The sequence below is a fragment of the Siniperca chuatsi genome, linkage group LG2, assembly GCF_020085105.1.
Source record: "Siniperca chuatsi isolate FFG_IHB_CAS linkage group LG2, ASM2008510v1, whole genome shotgun sequence".
Classification (NCBI taxonomy): domain Eukaryota; kingdom Metazoa; phylum Chordata; class Actinopteri; order Centrarchiformes; family Sinipercidae; genus Siniperca; species Siniperca chuatsi.
The window spans coordinates 4,473,720-4,498,681 of record NC_058043.1 but is presented as its reverse complement, the minus strand read 5'-3'; the positions used below and the strand labels follow the sequence as shown (position 1 = coordinate 4,498,681).

The 24,962-nt window shown below is 40.9% G+C and overlaps 1 protein-coding gene across 2 annotated transcripts in view; it reads right to left on the bottom strand.

The window, feature by feature from the left end:
• The window catches only part of LOC122887804 (glutamate receptor-interacting protein 2-like), a 267,289-nt gene extending 242,703 nt beyond the window's left edge, over positions 1-24,586 (bottom strand). For both annotated transcript variants that reach the window (XM_044221385.1, XM_044221405.1), the window contains exon 1: positions 24,122-24,586. In XM_044221385.1, coding sequence (XP_044077320.1) covers positions 24,122-24,176 — 55 coding nt within the window. In that variant the 5' untranslated portion in view covers positions 24,177-24,586. The remainder of the gene's footprint in view (positions 1-24,121) is intronic.
• Positions 24,587-24,962: the final 376 nt, after the last annotated feature.

The following is a 24,962-nucleotide window of genomic DNA, read 5'->3' as shown; positions in this document are numbered from 1 at the left end:
AAGAAAGTTAGGAGGCAGAGCTTCTACTGTGACTATCACTAATAATGTTTTCTCTTATTTCACAGGTTTGATCTCCACAGTGTGTCCACAAATGCTCATCTGTCCTGTCAGAGTCCTTGAGCAACATACTGAATGACTGAACCTGATCACTCACTGTTAGCCGTATTGGACCAGTGCATCTGGTATAAAATTCTTTGTGTGACCTACTGGGAAATTCATTTTTTCTCAGTGGTTCAGAAATCCACTCAGTGGCCCTTTAAAGATTTAATATGAAGAGGTACGACTGAAGCCAGTGGATATGACAGAGAAATGATCTTTCAGCGAAAGATGTGAGGTGTGGAGAGAAGAGCTGACAGGGTGACAACACGCCAGACCTGGCGGGCTGCACACACAAACACACACATACACAAACAAACACAAACACCCTCAAAGACAAAATCATCACAACACACAGTCCAACACAACCCATAAGGTGTGAACATCAGTCTGCTCCCTATTGTTCTTCCTGTACCAATTCCATATTGGAGGCACAGTATCGGACTATCACCTGCATAGCAAGCATGAAAATTAGTGTGTGGGTGGAGTGAGAAGATCAGTATCCAACTATTTTCACATTGTAGAATTAACCAGATGGAACGGTTTTAAACTAGGAAGCACAAAGCACAAACCTCTGCCAAGACTGTCTAATTTCTTTGTATATATGCATCTTGATTTAAAAGTAAGTGCAGTATTTCATGAAAATGGTCAAAAATGCCTGTTCTCACAATATTACATAATACGTAGTTACATGGTAACACATTTTTTTATATATCTCTTATTAACTAATAAACAAACAATTATGCATTAATTCGTGTGATTCTGTATAAACCTATACTTGTGCAGTAACGTCTAAGAAACTACGATCGCACACTCAAGTTTCTGGGAATGGTGACAACAAGGGATTAACCCATGAGGGATAAACAGGTTCATATGAAAGCGTTAAACACAGCTTAAAATCTGTAGTCTCCAAGCCCAACCCAAAATAACCCTGATGACATCATCAGAGTATTTTTGTCAGGCTTGACAAAGCTCCTCCAGAACCACAGAAGACATTGTACAGCTGTTTATACAGGCTGAGTGGTGCTCTCTGTGACTAATTAACTGACATGGCCCAGCCATGTAAATAGGGCTATCACCAGGAAGATCATTTGTGAATTTTCTTTTTTCCCCACATTTTGAGCTTCCACTGTAGATCACAATCTAGCCCAGCAGACAAGACTACTGCCTGTAGGGGGAGTGAAGAAAATACTTTCCCCTTCTTACTTATAAATCATATACCGAGCAGTGCAGAACAACACAACAACTATAGCTGTAAGATAATATCAGGCCTTAAGCAGATAAGGCACCCACACACAGTAATATATGTGCTAACAACTCTGTATGCGCACTTAGATACACTATCATACGGTAACGGGATCAGGAGGTTGTGTGAAGTTCAGTGCAAGGTCAGCTGCAGTTCATGTGCAGATACCCTGAAAGCTGACATGCTTACAGGAGTGCACATCCTTTTAAAATCAAGGTGGAGGTGATGCTTCTTAGCTGTCAAGCATCTGACTGATAATATGCTTTTCCCAACCTCACACAAACAGAGAAATCTCACTGAGCTTGTTACTTCCTCTTTGACAACAACCGACGATTAATTCCTAAAGATAGAAACAATTCAACCTGGATTCCTGCTATTAAAACCAACCACCTCTACCACTGGCTACTGGAAGGAGGTGCCTGCCTCAAGGGCATCTCGATGGTGCTTCATAATAAAAAAGGGAGATAGTTGTAAATTTACTTTAAATGCCCAGAATTTATCTACCTGCTCCAAAAGTCAAACTGTGGTGTACTGCTGTGTTTCTAAATGTAAAGAGCTGTTCTACTTGTATCTGTTTCACTATGTATTTGGCATAGAGGTTTTCTTTCATCTTTCTCTCTAAAGAGCTAAAACACAATACTGTAGAGTATCCAATACTATACAAGTCAAGTTAGACACAAAAACTACTTGGTTAAAGTTAGGGAAAGATTGTGCTCATGCTTAAAGGAAACGAACAATAAGTGCATTTACATCCACCTGTTTTATGTGCATTTTCAATTTGTGAAAACAGCAGAAATTTAAAAAAAAGTCTAAATAAAGTTTGTACGCATGGCTGAGGTGGAAAAGTTGGTGTACCAATAAAAACAAAATGCAAAAAAATGAAATGGAAACAGACTTAGTGAATAATCATGACATACATTTTCTGGAAATTGGGTCAAACTTTGTGCTACATTGGGATGGAAACTTGACTTGGTAGGAGACTGGGTGCAAACTGCAGTCTCCCGTCACACACTTTGTTGAACCCAACCGTCCACCCCGACCTCCTCCTAGAGAGGTTCTGTAGTGTTATAACAACATCACGCTACTTGCACCTTTGCCTCTCAGAGAATAAGTAAGTAAGTAAAATTTTATTTTGGGGAAAGGGAAGTCCCTTTCAAAACCTAGGTTGCAAAGTGCTTTCCAACAGGATAAAAGGTTAAAATAAAAGAACACACACAAAACAGAATAGAGTACATGACTCAAGCACAGAAAAACTGGGTCTTCAGCTGTGATTTAAAACATCCAAGGGAGTTTGCTGGGTATAATGTCGGTATTCACACGACCACATGGCGTCGCTTGTCAGAAAAACATAAGGTAGTTGTGTTTGCCCAACGGACTAACGCTATCATTGTTTTCTGACGAGGACAGTCTTCTCTACTTAGACCACTGTTGCAAATCAGCGAGGACTGCTTCGTGGCAATATTGGATTTACAGACACTTTGCATATATGTGATGAAATACCTTCATTTTTTAAAAGTATTTAATTAACTGGATCAGCGAAATTCAGCATAAATTCTCATGTGGTTATACATCTATTCTTATATATTGGATTTTACACAAGATTTACACAATATGCATCATTATCATGATAAAAGATTCCATATACCATGAAGATTGAATCCATATTGCCCACTTCAGGTTGAAAATTACTTCATGGCACAGAAGAGGAAGAGGGTACTTTTCTCCCTGAGAAAACAGAGCTAAAACTGGCAGTTTGGTGATGACAGATGGTGAAAGGAATAAAAAGCAGATGTAAAAATCACTTCATATTAATCCTCTCCAGAAAAGGCTTTACAGCAAGTATCACCCCAATTTGGTAAAATACTGACTAACAATGCGGTTTGTTTAAGACAGACTTCCAGTCCTCTCAACCAAAACATCAGTAATCATACTGTGTAATTCAAAAATGCCACATTTAGCATTTAACTGAGTATAGGGTGGTACCAGTGTATTCTCACATCTAATTTTCAATTGATTGATATGAACGTAAGTGCACCATTATAAGACTCCTACAAGATGTCACAAATCCCATAACCCATAAAATAAAACTAGCAATTATGTTTTGCAAATGTTGGGTTGTAGATTGGCCAGTCAAAAAATGGAGGCCACTTGCGCATCCACTGTTTTACTAAAAATAAAGAAATAAATAAACACACACACACACACACACACACACACACGCAAGCCCATTTCACATTCAACCCCATGGAAATTATTAGTTTGGCAGCATACATGAGAGTTGAGGAGAGGCAGGCAGTGAGACATGCTGGGGGGCGGTGGTGTATGTGCGTGTGTGTATATGTGTTACTCCTCTTCATAGCACATGATCAGTTTAGCCTATAATTGACTTATAAGCTGCATGTGGGTGTGCAATTAACTGAAACCTAATTAAGGAACTGCCTGAAATCTGCATAAGCAGTTACGCCAACCAGCAACAACACCCAGCATCCACAATGGCGCCTTCCTTTTATAGATTTTTGATTAAACAAATACACTGACATTTTAATACATAAGCTCTTTGATCAACCTGCTGTTGACAAGCTGCATTTATGAGTAGTTTTAGTCCCAATGTTTTTTTGAAATTATTATTATTATTATGTGTAATTCTTAAATTCTACACATGGTCCCTAAACCTGCACAGCCAATGCTGGCAGTCCTGCCGTAGATCCCTGCAGCATAGGTTGTGATTCCAGCATTGGCTTTCACCTGTTTATACCACCTTTTATTCATTGTGATAGAGAGCTGGGATCTCCACTGGCATCAGAAACTTGTAGGGGAACACACAAGCAGCCAAAGCTGACCAATTACACTTCTTGTGGTCTCTACATTGTGGTTTCTCCACAGCTGCCATAGCCCTGATGTGTAGATACATTTTGTGAGAAGGTGCACATTATCACGTACGGCAACTATGTAACTACTTAACGCAGAGCACCGGCCAAAACAGTTAGCTACAGCACCGCGTGATTCATGAGTAAAAATATTGTTTTCAGGACATTTGCAGTTTACAGTGACTCATGTTTTGCTCCTCTTTGTGGGGGTTAAACCATAGTGACATTTCTGCACAACACGTGAGCTGTTGCAGGGATTGAACTTGAGACCGTGGGATGAGAAGAGAGTATCTGCAGCCACCAGGCCACGCACTACTTGTAGTGTAGATACTGTCAGTATAAGTGGCTCCAATACTGATCTTGTCGATGGGCATTTGTGCAGGCGAAGTCAAATGAGGAAACTAACTGTGCGTGGTTTGATTGTATTTGGACAAGCAGATGGCAATTCCAAATGTTACGCAGAAAATACAGCATCTTAGAATAAAGCACGCTTTTTATTTAACAAAGAGTGGTATCTGAAAAGGGATTTGCTTTCATGTGAAAACAGGCTTTGGTCTGAAACACATGACTGAACCATGTGCAGCGCTACAGAGCCAAACCCACAGCCAAACAAAGCAGATGTGAAACACATGTTAAGTGTGTGAGTAGATAAAGGAACCCATAGTGAACACTGACTGGGTCACATACAATGTGCGCACACACACACACACACACACAAACACACACACACACTCAAAAAAAAAAAGGCAGACATGAATATTCACAAACCGACATTAACAAAGATATCACACACAACAAAGTCACGTTCATGGACTGCGCATTCACTGATAGACACACATCCAATCTGTCATAAATAAACACAGGTTCTCACACACACACGTGCACAACAGACAAGACACAAAAACATGTACACACACGTACAGTGTTGCAGAAAAGGCCATAAGGCACAACTCTCTGTGGAGTTGCCCTATCTGTCTGTGGGTCAGCCAGCTAAAACTGCCGAGCAGAAGGGGCCACACGTACACACGCACACACACACACACATAATCACAGAGCGACAGACACACACATTCATACTCTCATCTCACACTCCCTCATCCAAAGAGAGCAACAGTCACACACATCCATGCACACACACACAATAGCGAGAGTGCTACTTTGCAGCCACTGAGATAAACAAAGTTTCAATGCAATTTAAGGACATTTAAGGATACAAAAAACTAATCCACATAGCCTGGCTGGAGAGACTGTGTGCTCCGCTGTCTGAACAGAATCAACACTCAGAACCACACACACACACACACAACATGAAAGCTGAGTCTCAATGGAAAAAAAAATTAACATTTTCTTTACTGAAATAAAACAAATAATCAAGCTTGCTTGAAATAAAGAATGTATGTGATAGTAATATGCATTTGATGAATAGCTTAATTTAGTTGTGCAAGAATTCAAAAGTGCCAGTGGCCTGTTGTCTGTAAGGTATCTGTCTCCCTTGTGGTTGTATGGCCATTAGCTGAGACATTAGAACCATAACTAGTAAATGTGTTTTCTTCTCAGATGAAAGTAAGAATTATAGCTAACATTATCTGAATGCAAATGCATCATTCCCAGTAGTAATAAATTGTTCAGAGACTTCCCATTTGTCTTGTGGATGCATGTTTTCCAACAGTCAGGGAGCTGATTTATTCTCCTCAACCTTACCTAAGTCACATTTTATTTTGTGATATTCAGGAAGTTAGCTTGACAGTTTGATTGAAACAGTAAATATGTTTTCCACTGTGTCTTTCTGTTTTTCTTTGTCTCTTTCCTTGTGGAGTTATGCTGTTGTTTTTTCTAGTCTATATCAGGTGGAAACAGGCTGATGTAATTCTTCTTTAAGAGCTTTTCTGATCCAGACAACGTTTACTGAGCACCGCTTCACAGTCAAGCTGTGTTCTTTATTGAACCTTCACAATTACAGGACAAAAGGCTGAGGTTAACTTTCTTGTTAGAAATGTGATGGTTCCAATAACAGATTAACAGATTTCAGTGGACCTTGTATGTAGCTAGCTATGAACATCAGTTTGAAAAGCAAATGTTAACACTGACTGTGAGAGGACAATAACATGAACACATCATATCTTTTACCCAAGTATGAAAAATTTTAATTTAACCCCCCTTTTTAGCTTTTCTAATGGTTGGTAACTCACTGTAACATTGTTATAAGCCAATATATAAATATATATAAGAAAGCTAGATATGAGAAACTACCACATGGAGGATGAGATCTATTCTACACACAAATGGAGGCATTCTGTAAAGGTCAGACAGAATACAAAGTCAGTTTTAAAGTTGGCTAATAAAAAGTCAATTCAAAGACACAGGTGGACTTGTGTTTTCAACCTTGGAGGCACGAATTGAGGTGAACACATGTCTGTGTGAGTTGAAAATGCTTCAACTTGAGTGAAAAATTTGTACTTTTCCATTGGCTTTATGATTCCAATTCATGAACGTATTGACTCAAGAAGAAAAGGAGAGAGATCTGCAGGAAAATAACAACTAACAGGAGTTCATGGTGAATTTGAGATCAAAAGTTAAGCCGTCTAAACACACAACAGAGGCACGCTCTATACATACAGTCAGTGATACCTTCAGCTGTAAAATCGGTACATTGGCTGTTTGGTGTGAATAAACACGGATTGCAGAAACATTCGAGATATAAAAATCTATGAGCATAAGACAAGGTGAAAATTCACTTTGCGTTAAGTCTGTACACACCTATAAGAGAATGTCTAAAAGGTGGTCTAATGGCTTGCGCATGCTCAAAAAGAAATATTTCCTAGCATGTGTTGGACCATACTGATGCCTTCACAATCAAATCAAGTGTCCACAACAGGAAGCTGCCCATTGAAATCACACTCTTTTACTGGTGGCCACTGGCAGCACCAGTTGAGATGTGCATTTTAAATTCCCTGCTCATAGGCACCTTGCCTATAGCTGCTGAGGGGGAGTGAGCACCCATTTCCTCTCATCTCCTCTGGCACCTGCTTTTGATACATTTCTCTCCCTCTGTTCCCTGCTCACGTTTTTTATTTCATAGTTTTTTATGTTGTTTTCTTGTCTTTATCAAGGGAGAAGAAGGCTGATGCAATTCTGTGTGTTGATGCATTGAAATGCATCTGTATTATTCTGCTAGTGGATCAATAAAACAGCATTTTAAAATTCAATTATCTCTTTTTTTTCCTTTTTCCTCTTACACTCGCTCCCTTACGACTTTCTTTCTCTCTCTCTATCTCGAGCTCATTCCTTTTTCCCATCTCTCCCTGGCACTCTATTCACCCCCACCTTTACCCCATCACCACCACTACACACACACACACACACACACACACACTCAATTTGCTTATCCTCTGTGATATTGCTGAGCTCTGGCTTATGTAGTGAAACTTGCCGCAGGATTTTGGAGTGTAATGGAGAGGGTATAGCAGAAGAGTAGAGGGATATATAGCAATGTAAAGGTCTTCACACATCCTCATTTACCAAACATTTATTTTACTGTATTACAAAACTATGTCATGGATTGGTTTTCAGGCCAACTTATGAAGGTTGAAAGACAATGACTAATCCTTAAGTCTGAACAGTTTGTTGTAACTAGTACACTTTTAGTGGAGTAGAATTACGGGCATCTTTGACTGACGTCTGACTGTGAACAGACAATGGATGAGGTATTGCAGAATAGATACAAGGATATAAACAGGACAAATCAGACCAACAGACCAAGCTAGCTAACCCTGTCTCCTAGAAATCATGTTCACATACTACTTATTTCTTCTGCCAAATATGTTTTGAAGGACATAAAGTGCTACCTGGATAATGTTCATCTGCAAAGTTTTATTTCCAGTCAAGGAAGTTCTATTTTCTTGTACTTCACATAAAGTCGTACAGGGAGGTTCGTGTCGTGGATTTAGACACTGAAGTCCAGGATTCTGCTTGTGGTTAGGTTTAGGTTACTACGACACTTTGGTTAAGGTTAGGGACATCTTTCATGATTTAGTTGGTATTACCTGACATTGTAGGAAAACAAACAAAATACAACGTCATTCAACGTTTTGCAAATGTATTCAGTATGAGCATTTTACCACTTTGCAATATGTTCAATAAAAACAGTCCTCCATTATGTTGATGAAAGATCTAACTCAAGTGGCAAATTAGAAGTATATTAATGTAATTTCTAGAAGACAGGGTTGTTACAGCAGTAGAGGAACGTGTAGCATGGTGGTGCAGCACGGGCAGCCCGCTCCCAAAAAATGTACGTTAAGTTGTTTTCTGGATGTAGTGAGGCTGAAGATAAGGGTGCAGAGGTTGAGGTAGTGGATTAATGTGTAGTGCATCAAAATTTGACACATAAGAGCAAAGTCTGCATACCGTCTCAGATCTATAATTAATGAATGTTACGATGGTCACAGGTTGTAATTTGTCATTGATTGGTTGCCAAATGTCAAGAAGTCAGATCTTACATAATATGAGCTGGTCAGTGGGCAGACACCATGAGACAGCTGATAGACCAGGATGGACAATGAATGATAACACTCATCTCTGAAGTATTTTGGTTGAGAATTTTGTGTCTGTTTGTTAACATAAATGAACTGAAATCAACGCCAAGCTCAGTACACAGTTGGTGACACAATAAATAGACTGGACCAGCCCAACCACACGGTGAGGGCAAGCGATGCTGCAGGGGGAGGAGTGAAAGGACTGCGGAAAATGAGTCAAGCTCACCAAGATTCTTTTCTTGTTGGCAATTGGGGCATTCAGTATATGTTGTGGCCTGTTAGTAGCTGGTACAGCCATAAGGCTTAGTGGTAATTAAATCCTCTAGACCTAACAACAAATCATTTTACCAGTACTACCTGTGCCATGACATCATGTGCTGATATTGTAATAAATCATTTTTAAAAATGCTGCTGACTTGAACATTCTAAAACATTGCCAACTAAAGACAGGGTTTTGCAGAATCAATAATCCAATATGATAGTGAGTTGGCAGTTCAGCCTGCTTGTCCACTCTTGATCACTTCAGAGCCCTCTCTCTGGGCTAGGTAGAGTGGACAGGCTTGGTGTGTGGCAGCCCGCCCTGCGTACAAAAAGCCAGTCCGCTCTGCCTAGCCCAGAGACACCGGAGCTCCGGAGGAGAAGTGACTGCGAGAGAAGCAGCAGGCAGGCCGGGCAAGAGGGACGTGATTGTGTGTTTACTGGGGAAACTTCAGCTCACAATTCGACACCACTGGGGTTTTTTTTGTGGTTAGTTTGTAAAACAGACACAACCAGAGCTATACATAGCCTAATACAACCTCAATGCTTGACTCAAACTGTTAACTTAGTCCTTCAGAATTAACATTTCCCATTACGGCTCTGGAGGAGTGACCCCGAGAGGAGCAGCCGCTGTATCAGCAGCACCGACGCTTGATGTTTGTTAACAACCAGAGCAACACATAATGACAATAAAGCACAATGACAATAAAGATCTATATAATACAGCTTGACTCAAACTGTTAGCTCATAGTCCTTCAGAATTAATGTTTCCCATTACTCAATACTCTGATAAACAAGGTTGGTCTGTTGAGCTGGCTCTATAGGCTACACTTATCTTGTGTGCACGAATTAAAAAACAAATGTATTTGTGTAAAAACCATTTGGATGGGGAGGAGTGGTGGCATTTTACGCAACTGAATGCTTCCATTCACATGATCGGTATCGTATGAAGGACTCTTGGTATCGGGATCACTTCAAGGGTGCTGGTATTGGTACTGGTATCATAATTGGAAGGAGGAAAAGGAGAGGGTTTAACAAGACAATAGCAGGGCAGAATAGAGGCAGGTATACAGGGGTAAAGCAGGACAGCTCAAAGAGGTATAGCAGGATATAGCTGTGTAGTACCTGAGGGTATCGAGGGATATAGCAAGGTACACCAAGCAAACAGCCGTTTGAAAACTGGAGGCCTTGTCAATGGGAGTGTTAGAGAAATTCCTTTAATTTAATGCATTAGGCAAAAAGCAACACTGCCTAATGACTCAACAGCCTCCACCTGATTGATCCAGGTGTCAACCAGTCGAACCTTTGTATACTTTGATCAACCAGTTCTCGCTCACACCGTCATTAAAATCGGCAACCATCAACTGCTTTTATCGACCAGTCCTCACCATCACTATCATTAAATCAGCGTCCATCAACAAACATCACTTAAAAGAGAATGCAATAGATGTGCTTAGCATCTACAATTTCCTGTTACAAGAATATGATGGAACAGTGGGTGGGTATATCAGGGTACAACAGAGCAAAGGAGAGGGTTCAGCAGACTAGAGAGGAACAGTTTTAAACGTACAACAGAATAGAAGGTTTATCAGATAACTATAGGGTGTAAAAGCAGAACATGAACGAACAGTGGAGGATCACAGCAATGTTCGACATCACAGGGAGGTATTATAGAGGGAACTGCAGAAAAGCAATGTTGATGTAGTAGGATATTGCTATGAAACAGAAAGGGGACAGTAGAGGATAGCAAGGCAGCGGTTGGCGATGTAGCAGGGCTTGCAGCAATTTAAATTTAGGACTCAGTGAGGACGAATGCACAGGAGCGCAGATGAAGCATCCTGCTCAAGACAAATGATTGCCTCTGCTATCAGATAATGACAGCAGAGATGCAGAAAGCACACAGATATATGGTGTGTCAGAGAGCAGAAGATTTAATGTGTGTGTTTGTGTGAAAGAGAGGGGAATGAGGACAAAGAGCATTGGGTGTTTGTTGTGCATATGCAGTAGTAATACAAAAAAAGATGGAGAAAGTTATGGCTACAGAGTATGTTTGTGTTAAAGTACCAAATAAAATGAAAGAGCGAAAGATGGGGCAGAGGTGGAGAGGCAGAGCAACAAAGACATAGGGAGAAAAGATAACAAAGTTTGATTAATAGATCAACAGTTGTGCCGTGTAACCACATAACCCCCGAAGTCCTGGATTTCAATCTGGTCAAGAACCTTTGTTGCATGTCACTCCTCTTTTTCTCTGTCATTCTTCACTGCATAAACATAAAAACATATAAAAGAAATAAAGATAAATTAAGGCAGGGGATCATGTGAAAAGAGACAAAATGAGTAGGACAAAAGAGAAGGACAGGGGAGCAGCTCAGACAGAAGCAGAGGAGAACAGATGAGGTAGTGAGATTGATAAATCTATGACCTTGGTGATATAGGATATGAGGGACTTCTAAAGGCTTCATTATGCACCATCAAAAGACTTGAAATGTCTGTAAAACAAATGGAGAGAGAATGATAAAACCAGGCCCCTCGATGAGGAGTCTTACGTCATGGAACAATGCTTTACACCGCTTTTAAAATGTGCTGTCTGGGTCACGCAGTGACAAAAATTTCATTCTGAGGCTCATAAATCTCTCATCCGCAGGGATTGGGCTAATCTCGGTTTGGCGAAAGAAACCACATACCTCTGCAAAAAGTATATATTTTTTCTGAGAATAAAGAAAAGAAAACTTGCCGACACCAGTGTGTTTGTGAGATTCGACAATATGACTCAAATAGGTTTCAAGGGCCCAAGGATCATGAAACAAATCAACAAAATTGCAGTTGCTCTTTCTGCAAGAGGTTCTGAGGTGTGCAGCTCAGTCACATAGAGGAGTGCCTCAGAAAGCAATCAGCCCAGGACAAGCACAACAGACTTTAATCAAGAACAAGGTGGAGAGAGAGACAGCAGGTCAGTTGTATTGTTACATCAACCGAGCATGTATGTGTGGGTCTTCAAGGTGATAAACAATCTGCGGTGGTTCTATCTCGAATATATAACGATTCTGACCGATGCTTACAACCACTGTGAAAGATGAAGGTAAGCAGCACTCAGTCAGTCTGTACAGTTTGCTATTCACGACATTAGGATGCCGACATGTTTAAGTGCAGGTGATTGACTCGTCTTTATCCCTAATGACGCCAGAGGAAGGAGACGTGATTGTGTTAGATGGTGCTTGTGTCTGGGTTAGATAAATTGCGATGTAACCTATGCAATATCCTACTCGGTTTTTACTTAAACCCAGCATACACAGTAAGAATGGATGACAAAAATAGACTGACCCATAGCCTGGTTCCAGACCTCTGAATCAACACCCACATCTCTGATTTGTTCAGCTATTCAAATAAGTGTTGTCATCATTGGTGGCTGTTTTTCCATGGACGAGAAATAGTCAATCAATCAGAATAAATAGCGATAGAGAAAAATGACAACAAAAGTGGATGTAATTGCTGCAGCTGTACTGGTTGTTATAAGTCATCACACAAAAACAACAACCTCTAAATCAGTATATAAAATGTGAAATCCATCCATTGATGAAGCCCACGAGATATGGCTGAAAGCCTAGGAAAATTTCCAGTAGATGGGCCTTGTGCTATGATTTTTTTATTTATTTTCTGCTATTTCTAAGGTCAAGAATAAGTTCAAGTAAAGTCACTAGCAACTGTTAGTGCAGATTCCGTGAAGACTGAAAACGACATCGGCAGGTTGGATACTCAATAATGAGTGACGTAAACTACTTAGAGATAAACAACATGATACACCCATCCAAGAGATGGACTAATGTGTACATGATGTCAGACTGAATGAATGAAGTGAAACAAAATGGCAATTCAGTCTGATTATCAGACTAAGTGAATCTAAGACAGCCAAACATCATCCATTTGTAATGTGTTCAGACAGCAACAACAGGTTGTTTTGATCAATGGAAGCTGTAAAACATTTCACTCCTTCTCAGTCGGCCAACCCAAGCGGAATGGATTAATGCAGATATATGAATGCAGAATGTGTGCAGAGTTGATAGATGGCATCTAGGCTATGACCTTGTCCATCCCCTCAAGCATTCACCAACCTCAGCACACCAGCGATTGGGGAGTGATGACAATACCTTTCCCCAAGTTAGACTACAGGTGGACTACAGCTGGGGTCGAGGCAGGGCCTGTGAAATGCTATATGAAAAGCAGCAGTGACAACGGCAGTAGCAGCAAGACTGCAGTTGTTACGCAAGAGCTTACAGGTGAGCAGTGCAGCAGCAGGCATGGAGGATCAAAAAGTGAGCGGGGTGTGACGGCTTAAAAACACCACCCTGTTGCAAATAGTCCACTGGATGTATTGTATGTTACGTGGAGTAGAGTATGTCACATGTGAGTATGCAGTTGGGTGGCTGAAGTTACTTTTGAATTTTGTTGATAAAACTTCTAAATTCATAATACTGTATACATAATGCAGTGAGCATCATCAAATTCCTATATTATGACAAATGAGCATAAAATGTGAACATTTTTATTCACAGAATCTTGGGATTACATGGAAGACTTGGGGGTCATAGTTTACCCATCATTGTATTTATCATTTTACATTAGTGGACATAAATTTGATAAATTTGCTGACTACATCAGACACTTTGGCAGGGAATGAGGCATCATCTGGACATTCTTCCTAATTTTTAAAATTACTTTGGCTGGTAAAATACATTTAGTGGCCAGCAGATTTGGTAAAATAACCCTGATCTATGTGGGCAGGAAAATTATTGTGCTTAAAAAGATTGAAAAGTAAGAGAAAAGAGGGAAAAGAGACATGAGATTAAAAAGGGGCAGAGACAAAAAGAGAAAAAAGAAAAACTAAACAACAAAAGGAAGAAAAAAGAGGAGAAAGGAAAATAGAAAAGAATCAAAAAGACAGATTAAAAGAAAAGTAATAAAAATGGAGAGAGGAAATACAGTATGAGGAAGACAAACTAAGCTGCCACAGGAAAGGAAAGCTGCAAAAATGTGGGAAGAAGAGAGGAGACAGGAAGAAGACAGGAAACACAGCAAACAGATAAGATGTAAGAGGGAAGGATGCATGATGAGATAAGAAAGGAGAAATGAGGAGGTGGAAAGACGATAAAAGAAAGGAATCAAAGGAGACTGGGAAAAGAAAAAAGAAAAGGGAGACTGAGATGAGACGAAGGAAGAGAAGATGAGAAGAGAAGAGGGAAGAGAAGAGCGTTTGTTGTTTTTGCTGTGCATGAGTCATCGTCAGATCCTATTATGACTGAAGCAGCGTTACTGCTCTCGCCCACTGCTAACCTACGGCTACATGGCTTAAACACGCATCACACACACACGCACAGGTTGCCACTGCTATTTTAGTGAGGACATTTTTTGAGTGTATTCTCATCAAAAAATGCCAGCTTTTCTTCCAGGGTCCACAAAAACACATTAACAAGATTACAATTTATAAATACACTGACTACAAATAAGATTAGGACTCATAATACACTGCATTGTATAACATTTGACACTAAAATGTTTCCCGTCACTTACATTTGTTTTCTAACCCTTGAACCTCACAATTCAATCAATACCTTAACCTACGCAGTGACATTCTGCTATTGTAGCAGGCAAGAGCACTGTGAAATTATCAGCATTGCATAGGTGGAAATAGTAATTTTGTATTTACACTGTAGAGTGGCGTCAAATTTCGGCATTACATTAACTATACTTACTATGCCCCTATGTGTTGTGGCATTTTTTACTGCTAGGAGTCACCAAAGCCAATCATTTTCTAATCATACTCCTAGAAGCTTTAATTAAATTGTAATTTAAACTTGTTTATAGTATAACTCTGTAAGCCTGATAATTCACCTGGTTCAGAGACGGACATGTAATCTTTATCTACCTACTGCATCACTGTGTGATATTAGACTGTCCAAACAACACCATTTGTCAGTTTTTCAAACACTTAAAGGGACACACCACTGGTGATACACGTTGAGTTCAGTTTACATGTCATGGGGAGTACTACTCAGCCTGTGAAAGCATTCTGGTGGGAGAAGTCTGTGAAAATACCTCGACTTGGGCTTGAAGACCACAAACTTTTTAATGGAAAGCCTCTGTTATAAATTGGGAGCGTTAGAATTTACCAGGCAGCAAGGGGCTAATGAAAGATGGTATCAAGTTGCATCGATTTAGAAAGAATGGGCTAAATCTGTCCACCAACTTTAAGGAATTGCACTACTAAATCGCTGGAGTAAAACCTATTTTATAAGAATTCTTTCCTTTTGCCCTTTCTTTCTTTCAAACTGCCTGTCTCTCACTGACTGAGAGCTAATTGCACATTTACACATCTGAACAATCCCTTCTGGTGTTATGTTCAACGCAAATATTCAGGAACTGCATGGACACAAGATGCTCTCTAAATTCTGTCTCACTGAGGAGACACTACAGGGACAATTATCATGAAACCATGTGCCTGAGGCTACCTCCACATGACAGGCTGTGTGAGCTGCACTCTCCGCTGGTTTGGGGGCAGAGTCAGTACAGGGAGGTCAGGTCATACAGCTGATACATCATTGTATAACTCATAAAAAAGAACTGATACATATCTGCTGAAGAAAAGCCACTACACTACATATCCAGGGATTTCCAGGGATATAATTTCAGGATTCTTGGTTACATGTACACCTGCACACCTTGTAAAAGGTCAGCAGAAAATACTTTTCAAGTTCAAATAAATAAATTAAACTTAAATAATTTAAACTTATTTCATTTAAGTAAAAGAGTAAAATCTGAGTTGTGTGCAACACCCAAGTTTACCATTTCATTCTCCGTTGCATACATGTACTGGATAATTACAATATTGAATATTGATATTATTTAACAACCCACACTCACACAAACAAACACCTGATGCTTGAGAATCTTCCATCACTGACAGATTCTTTAGAATCAGACACATACACCCTTTATTCCCTTTGAGTATCTATGTATAACATAGTGCTCCTCTGCTGATCCGATATCAGAGAACATTTGGTGTGTTTGTAATGCAGCATTTGAGATCCTTATTTTTAAAGGCACAATAAGTAGGATTTTTCGGTTGCTGTTTGCAAACACACGTTTCAAAGTTGGCCCCTCCTTCCTGTCTCAACAGGCGAGAGAGACAGCGAGCTAGAGAATGAATGAAGAGAGGGAGCGACGTGGGCAAGAACAAAGCAGTGAATCAGAGAAATAAAATGTTATTTTCTGATTGTACAAATGAACCAGGTTGCTTTCTTAGCCTGCATGTAGTTGATGCTCTTATTGAAAGCACTTCACAGTCAGAGCAGTTTTGAGTTCTGTGTCTTGCTCAACAACACTTGAGTGGCTGCTGCCACCATATGTTTTAAAGATATTTTTTGGCCTTTTTTTTTTTTGCCTTTATTGGACAGTGAGGGTGAAGAGGCAGACAGGACATGGGGGGACAGAGAGAGGAGAATGATACGCAACAAAGGTCGTTGGCTGGAATAGAATTGGCAACGTTGCGGTTATATGGCATGCCCTGTAACCATTCGGCTACCAAGGCGCTCCCGTTTGTGGCATTTTCAGATATCATTATATCATCGGAAAATGTGCTGTGATATGCTATGGTATGAATACTGTAAACAAATGAGACCTGTCTATCTAACACCAGTGTTATAGAGTTGTGAAGTAGGACGGGTTATATCAGCTGGCCAGGGTTCTGGAAATAAAATCCCTATTCAGTCCCATTTTTCATTGACAGTTAGAGCACCTTCAGGGCCTGGATGGGAATTAAACTCTCTTCGCTGAATCACAATAACACAACTGCATTGGAACTGCATCATTGATGAAAAGTCAAGGGCATCTTCTCTATAGTCAACAGCCACTGAGGCTCAGGGGCACTGTAGTGTTCAGTGCTCTTTAGGGCTGCACCTAGCAATTATTTTCATTATTGATTAATCTGTCAATTGTTTTTTTTCTGAATACAGTTATGGATTAACACAAACATCACAAATTCCCATGGCCCAAGGTGCATCTCCAGAGTGCTTGTTTTGTCCAACCAACAGTCCAAAACCCAAATAGATTCATATTTCTTATGACATAAAACAGAGAGAATCAGCAAATACTCACATTTGCGTGAGACGCGCTGCTCACGCGGGTTGTGCGGCTGCTCCAACCTGTTAACACGGGCGCCGAAATGAAAAGCAAGAGGTTCCACGATGCACACGCGCTGCTCAGGTGGGCAGTGTAGCCCGGCCGTGACCATCAGGAGCAATTTGGGGATCAGTGTTTTGCCCAAGGGCACTTTGGCGTGCGGATCGAACCGCCAACCCTGTGATTAGTGGACAACCCACTCTACTTCCTGGGCCGGGAAGTTTTGGCCTTCCTTCCTAGCATAGAGGTCAGTAGAGTTATTTTCTCACTTATAATCTCATTTGGTAATTATACTAATGCCTATAAATAAATACACGAATGGTGTACTGATGTTAAATGTTGCCAATAGCACCTTCAATGCTGTGTTCTGCTCACTTTCCTCTCCTCATCCTTTACCCTCTCATCTCCTCCTCTGACCTCCTCCTCTCCTCATTTTCCTGTCTTCTCACTCCTCTCCCCGTGCATCAGCGATAACACATCTAAGCCTTATTAAAAAGGGGTTTTCGGGGTTGAAGCTAAATCACACACAGTTTATTACACACCCACACATACAATCGCAGGCTTGCTCTCCACTAACCAGCACATCATTTGATCTTCTAGTCTCCTGATTAATGGGATCTCCTCCTTCAACTGATAAGGACTAGAAACCGGGCCTTATATCTTTCTCCTTCACACTCTCCTCTGTTTTTATCTGTTTCTCTATTATGGCTCTCCCTCTCAGGTCTCTCTCGCTCAGTCTCGCTTTTCATTTGCCTTTTTGTGCTCTCTCATTCTCTTTTCCTGCTCTTTCTCCCCGTCTTCCATGCAAATCACGCAGGCCATTATTATTTGTACCCTTAAATTTCACCACATCGTCTGCATGATGGATGAGTGTGGCGCGTACAAACATTCCCTCTCTCTCTTTTCTCTCTCTGGCACACACACACACACTGACATGCTTGCTTATCCATAACCTGTCCTTCAACAGGGGAATGAGATGTTTTGATCAAACAACTGTTAGATGGTGGTGGCGTAGCTACTTATAAATGCATTACACAGTGGTTATTTCCTTTTTACTGCACACACACAAACATGCACATACCCACACACACAATGAAACATAATGTTTTATGCAGAAAATAAGTAACTGTCCTTTTCTCTTTCTATCAACATTTTTATTATCTATCTGTCTATCTACCTAATTTTTGTTTGGTAGTGCCTTGGTATAATAAGTATTTTAACTAATTGCTTCTGCTGATGAGTAATTAGTAAAGTAATGCAATTTGTTTTTCAATGAGTAATATGTAATGAGTAATTAATTCAATTAGTAAGTAAGTTGCCCAACACTGCCTATCACAACAGTAGTCATGTAAAGTAGTAATGTAAAGAATAGCTAATGCACATACTTCAAAACCTGATTGGACAACCACTAATGATTTACCATAGCAAGGGACCAGCCAACAAACAAATAGCCCTATTTAGACCTTTACTTGAGATACTGTAACTGACTGACTATAATGCCAATACCAGCAGTTGAGGCAGTACAATTTTGCAAAGAACATTGCTTTTTGCAAAATTGCTTTTTTCTGGGGAAATAAAATGTGATATGTGGTCTAATTTGCTTAAAACTAAACAATTTGACCAGCAGCAATCGGTTCTTTTAAGACTTTATGGTCTTGAAACCGATTTAGAAATGTATTTCTTATTTTTTAAATGCAAAAGTCTATGTCAAATTCACCAGTTAAACAGCTGGCGCTTCAGTGCCTTGCTCAAGAGCAACCATGCGGTACTTAATAAAGGAGAGGATGTGCTCACCTCCTTCCCACAGATTTTTACCAAGCACATTCTATGAAGTGACCGCCATTAAAAATGAAGGACTGGTACAATTAGAGGCCTCAAACAGCCATTCATGGGTCCATAAGGCAGTCATCATTGGACAGCAGGGTCACTGTGTATCCAGCATACTAATTCAGAAGCTCCATCTCTCACTCACACACATACACACCATGAGCAAACACAATTCTCACACCATCTCTCTCCATGTCTAGCACTTCTCGCTCTCTCTCTCTTTCGCTGTCTCTCTCGCAAACACCACACATCATTCTTGCTTTATGTTGCCCCATCTCTCTCTCTCTCTCTCTCTCTCTCTCTCTGTCACACACACACATTCATCTTGAGCAAACGCCTTTTCTACTTAGTCGCACACATAATATAGCCTTACACCTAACACACACACAAACACACACACACACACACACACACACACACACACACACAGACATGCACACACAGACACGCACACACACAGACACACACACACACACACTACCTCTCTTTCTCACACACACATACAAATTGAGTAAACATGCACAATATTTTCAATCAGGAGTTGTGACAGCATAAGATACAGTGGGTAAATGTATAAATGAATGTGTGTGTGTGTGTGTGTGTGTGTGTGTGTCTGGGAACAGTGGAGAGAAGAAAGGAGTGGGGAGAAAGAAAAGAGGAGGAGAGCGAAGAAATAGATAAGCTATATGAGAGGGAGATTTTGGGGGCGTGAGGGTAAGTTGGAGCAGGCTGGGAGGGAGACTGAGTTCTCAATTGAGAGAGATGGCTGCCAAGGCCCAGTCTACCTCTACAGCCACAGAGGGGACGAGTGCAAAGGTAATCCCAGAGAAGAGGAGCAGAGGCTGGATCAGGGAGGTCTATTGATTGCTCGGTGGAGGATTTAGGCAATGGTGCTGGCCCGTGGAGGGGGGCTGCCTCGTGTCCCACCCTGAATAGCCCCCAAACCCTCAGGAGGGGGCCTATTCGCTGTAGGTTTCAGTGCCAGTTTGGATGTTTTGCATTTAAATTTTCCATTCATCTCAGAGCCACTTGCATTCACCCTTGTCCCCTGGGACCCCGTGTCCATCTGCCTGGAATCTCAAAAGACCAACTGGGCCATCGTGGGCCACCTATCCATAAACTTTCCTTTCGACTGTTCCCTTTCAGGGGTCGTCACAGCGAATCGTGTGCCTCCATCTGTCCCTGTCCTCTGCATCCTCTTCACTCACACCAATTAACTTCATGTCCTCTCTCACTACATCCATAAATCTCCTCTTTGGTTTTCCTCTAGACCTCCTGCCTGGCAGCTCCAACCTCAGCATCCTTCTACCAATATATTCACAGTCTCTCCTCTGAACATGTCCAAACCACCTCAATCTGGCCTCTCTGACTTTATCTCCGAAACATCTAACATGAGCTGTCCCTCTGATGTCCTCATTCCCGATCCTGTCCGTCCTCGTCACTCCCAAAGAGAACCTCAACATCTTAAGCTCTGCTACCTCCAGCTCTGCCTCTTGTCTTTTCTTCGGTGCCACTGTCTCTAAGCTGGACAACATCGCTGGTCTCGCCACCTATCCATAAACAGTGGGCTTAATCGGTAGTGGGTAGAGGTGAGGGGGAGGTAGCAAGACAGTTAGTAGAGAGGGAACAGATAGATAATTATAAAACCACTAATAATGCTGAAGAGGATGGTAAATTATGATGGAAATGTGTATAGGGCATATTGCAGAGTTCCAGTATGAAGAACAGTTGGGAGTCAGGTAAAAGAGAAGGACAAAAGAAAAATGACAAACAACAAAATAAATAAATAACAAAAATAAAAACTACTAAAACAAGATATTATGATCGTAATTCATGTACAACAACTTCCTTCCTTATTATCAATAAGCAGTAATTAGGAGGTTATTGGGGGCAAACTCTTAGTTAATGGCCTAGCAGTTGTAGAATATGGTCATGCAGAATAAGGCATTAATAAGTGCTTTATAATGACTAATAAAGAGCCAACATGCTACTAATATGCATGCTAAGCAACTAGTTAATGGTGAATATGTGTACCCTGATATAAAGCACTACTACTACTACTACTACTACTAATAATAATAATAATAATAAGAATAATAATAATAATAATACCGATTGAAGTAGGTTGGGAAACCGGAATAATGATATCCCCCTAAGAGATCATAAGAGAAAAACAGGTCAGAGAGGGGAAAGGTTATGTTTTGTCATGAGGACTGAGTTTTGGGCAGGAAAAGGAGTGAGCAGGAATGAGAAAATATTGTGTTGTTTCATGTATCGTGGCGAGTGGGAGTCAAGTGTTTGAGGTCATTAAGTAGCTGAAGATTGGAAACCAGATTCTATCTAATTGTTCTGCCTTATTCTTAATAATGACGGACATGTGTGTTGATTTTGGATTTCCAGTTTAGGAATATGGTCTTTTTTGCATTTATTAACGTGGTGAGGAGAATTGTGGAAGTGCTATAAGATAACTGTAAAAGTGATTCGTCACCTAGTATACAGAGTTACTAGGTGACGAAGAGAGATGCGGCAGCACAGTATGTATGTAAGTTGATCAGTGCCAAAAGTGATTAATAGGTGGACAGTCCCAGTTGGCATGCAATTGTCTACTGTGTTCTGTGAGCAGTGTGTGCACGTATCTGATTCCTCAAGTCCTATTTTATATAGCCTTTCCCCTGTGTAGTGTGTTCTATGTAAAACCTTGCACTGTAAATGATGTAAGTTAGAGCTGCTAGTGTAGTGAAAGTTATTATTACATATATCGATCCAGAAGTCAGCATTGATACTGATAGTGAGAGCTTGTTCCCATTTAGAGATTGGAATGGGTATTGTACAGTCATCTTTGTTAAGGATTACATATATTTTTAGCAATAATTTCTTGATAGATGTGAGATCCGTCAGTTTTCCCATTAATGGAAGCTGTGCTAGACTACTAGTCTTGGTGTTAACATTGGAGAGTATGGTTGATTTCAATTGTAGAAATTCCAGAAACGTTTTATTCCTTCTGGATCAGATGCTGGAATGCAGTGAATGTGTTATTATGAAAGACCTGATCCAGGTGTGTGATGCCTTTTTCTTTCCACAAGGTTTTTTGTTCACAGAGACGTCTGGATTGTTCCGTTTTCCATATTAGATATTAGAAGTGTTATATACAATGCATGACCATGTGTATGTGCGCACCCGAACATTACATCTAGATTTAATTGTTATGCTTCTCATTCCAAAACGATTAATCTGCTGGAATGAAAGCCTCCACTCCTCTGGTTTCAGGCTTTCCACCAGATTTTGGAACCTGGCTGCAGGGATTTACTCCCATTCAGCCACAAGAGCATTAATGAGGTCGGTCACTGATGTTGGGAGATAAGGTCTGGCTTGCAGTCAGCTTTCCAGTTCATTCTAAAAGGTATTGGATGGGGCTGAGGTCGGAGCTCTGTGCGGGCCAGTCCTTCCCTACTAAGCTCAGAAAAACATTTCTTTATGGCCCTTGATTTGATCACAGTAGCATTGTAAAGTTGAAAGAGGAAAGGGCAACCCGCAGACCGCTGTGACAAAGTTGTAGCGTTAAGATCCCCCTTCATTGGAACTGAGGGGCCGAGCTCAAACTATGAAAAACAGCTCCAGATTAAAAGTACACAATGTGTACAGTGGTGTCCACAAAAAGGCCATATGTAACACATGAGAATGTCCTGTTATTATATATACACAAATATAATGTACTTCTTTTGTTTTTAAAGGGGTCAGTTAGTTTTAACTGGTTTTTCACTCAGATTTTAAGTTAACGCCACACTCTCTCAAGTTGTTTCCTGCTGCATGGCTCCGAAAAAAACATCTGCTTAAGGTTATAAAAATTCAAGAGAAACACAGATGAGGTGTTCATTACAAGAGATTACAAGGATAGGTTCACAATTTTTGAAGTCTATCTTAAAACAGTAGTTAGGTGATCATATGAACGAACAATATGCATTGAAAAGGTTTTGCTTGCTCCCAGTGTAAGTGATAAGGGACAACATCCACAGTCAAAAAGAGATTCCACAATTTATCTTAAGTTAATATCAGGCAACAGCAGCCTGAGTTAGACAAATCAAGTGGATATCTTCCAAAGTTACAGTCTTTTCAGAACGAACCGCCCCTTGTGTCTGCCTGGGCAGTCTTTCCGTGCTGAGCTGCAGCGGAGGGATAGCAACACAAATAGACTTTTCATACTAAAAAGTCTGAAATCAACTTTAGATAAACTTTGTAATGTATTTTGCACAGGACTGTGGATTTTGTGAAATTGCTTTGGGAACAGATCTTTTAATGGCCAGTATGAACAGGAGGAGAAAATAATAATTCAGACAAAATCCCCAATATAAAAAGTTTGCGGTAATCTTGTCCTGAGCAGTCTAACTTCACCTCTTTATTCACACATGACCTTAACCTACAGAAGCAGTGTCAAGATTAAGATACTAATGTAGAAAACTCTCTCTCTCTCTCTCACCCATGCATTGTCAACACTACTCTGTTTCACATGCGACACTTTTTCAGCTGCACACATTCACATATGCGCGCTATCACGCACGCACGTGCACACTGTAGCTGACCAACATCATCACTGTCTGCCTCCTCCTGCGTTCATGCTGCAGGACCAACACGCAGCCTCTCTCTCTCTCACACACTCACTCACACACACACACACTCACACGCGCACCCTGACCTGCCAGCATCAGTAGCCTCGCGCAATCTCTGCTGAAACGGCGGAACAAACCCGTGGTGACACGTGTGCGCACAGCGCGCGGCTCCAACAGACCAAGCGTGTCCATGCGCGCACACATGCACGCACGCACACACGCACAAACACACACATAATTACCAAATCTGCAGGTGCTTCTCAATCAGGCCACAGAACACATGCGCAAAAAAAAAAAAAAAAAACGCGCGCGCGCACACACTTCCAGTGATCCAGAAAACTCATGAAGCACATGAAGCAGAAACTGCAAAGACTCAAAGTGTCTCCAGAAAAGAAACTGCTCACATTTCATCACAAATTTAAGCAGCAAGAAAACCACATCCGCGTGAAAACATACACTCGCACGCACTCAAAAGCAAGCGCAAACACGAGCGCACATTATTTTGTTTTGCCTTCCTACCTTCCTCGTGCATCCGCTGCAGACAGAAAGTGAGGTTCCTCCGCCAACCCGGCATGGTGATGAAGGACAGGAGGAAGAGGAGGAGAGGTCTAGATGAGGAGGAGGATGAGGGTGATGCTGATGAGGAATGATGAAGAGGAGTGATGGTGATGAGGACAGTCGATCCTGTCCGGTGGAGGTGATGACACGCAGGCGACACGGCAAAAATAACGATTCCCCGTTTTTTCTTCTTCTTCTTCTTCTTCTGTTACTCTTCTCCTTCTTTCTTCCTCCTCTGTGTTTCTTCCCCGGTGTGTCTATCGGTAAACGGTGAGCAGCGGCTGCTCTCTCCGGTAACGGCCGCGCTAACAGTCCGTGTGACAGTCAGTCCCGCTGCGGCACCAATGGTCTCTCTCCCTCTCTCTCTCTCTTACTCTGTGCTAACAGAGTCCAGTCACCTCTCTCTCTCTCTTTCATTCTTTCTTTCGGTCTCTCTATTCTGTCGTCTCTCTCCCAGGCCCTGTGGACTTTATTTTCTTTCATTTACTCGTCTCTCCTGGTCCCCTTACTATTTTGCTCCACTCGGTATTCAAATCATATTTCCCTCTCTGACTTCATTTTCAGTTTGTTTTTTAATTGTCAAGACAAAACGTTTTATTCCCAAGGCAATTTACATAAATGCATTTGGACACATATATACAGAGGCTACATGCAATTGCATTGAGGCAGTATGTACATGGATATGCATATCCAAGCTCATTAACTCCTTAACAAGCAACAGTTGCTGTTGGGTCTTTCATTAACTCATTCTGTGCTGCCAAACTTCAAACCCATAGAACGTTTTAATAAATCTTACATATAT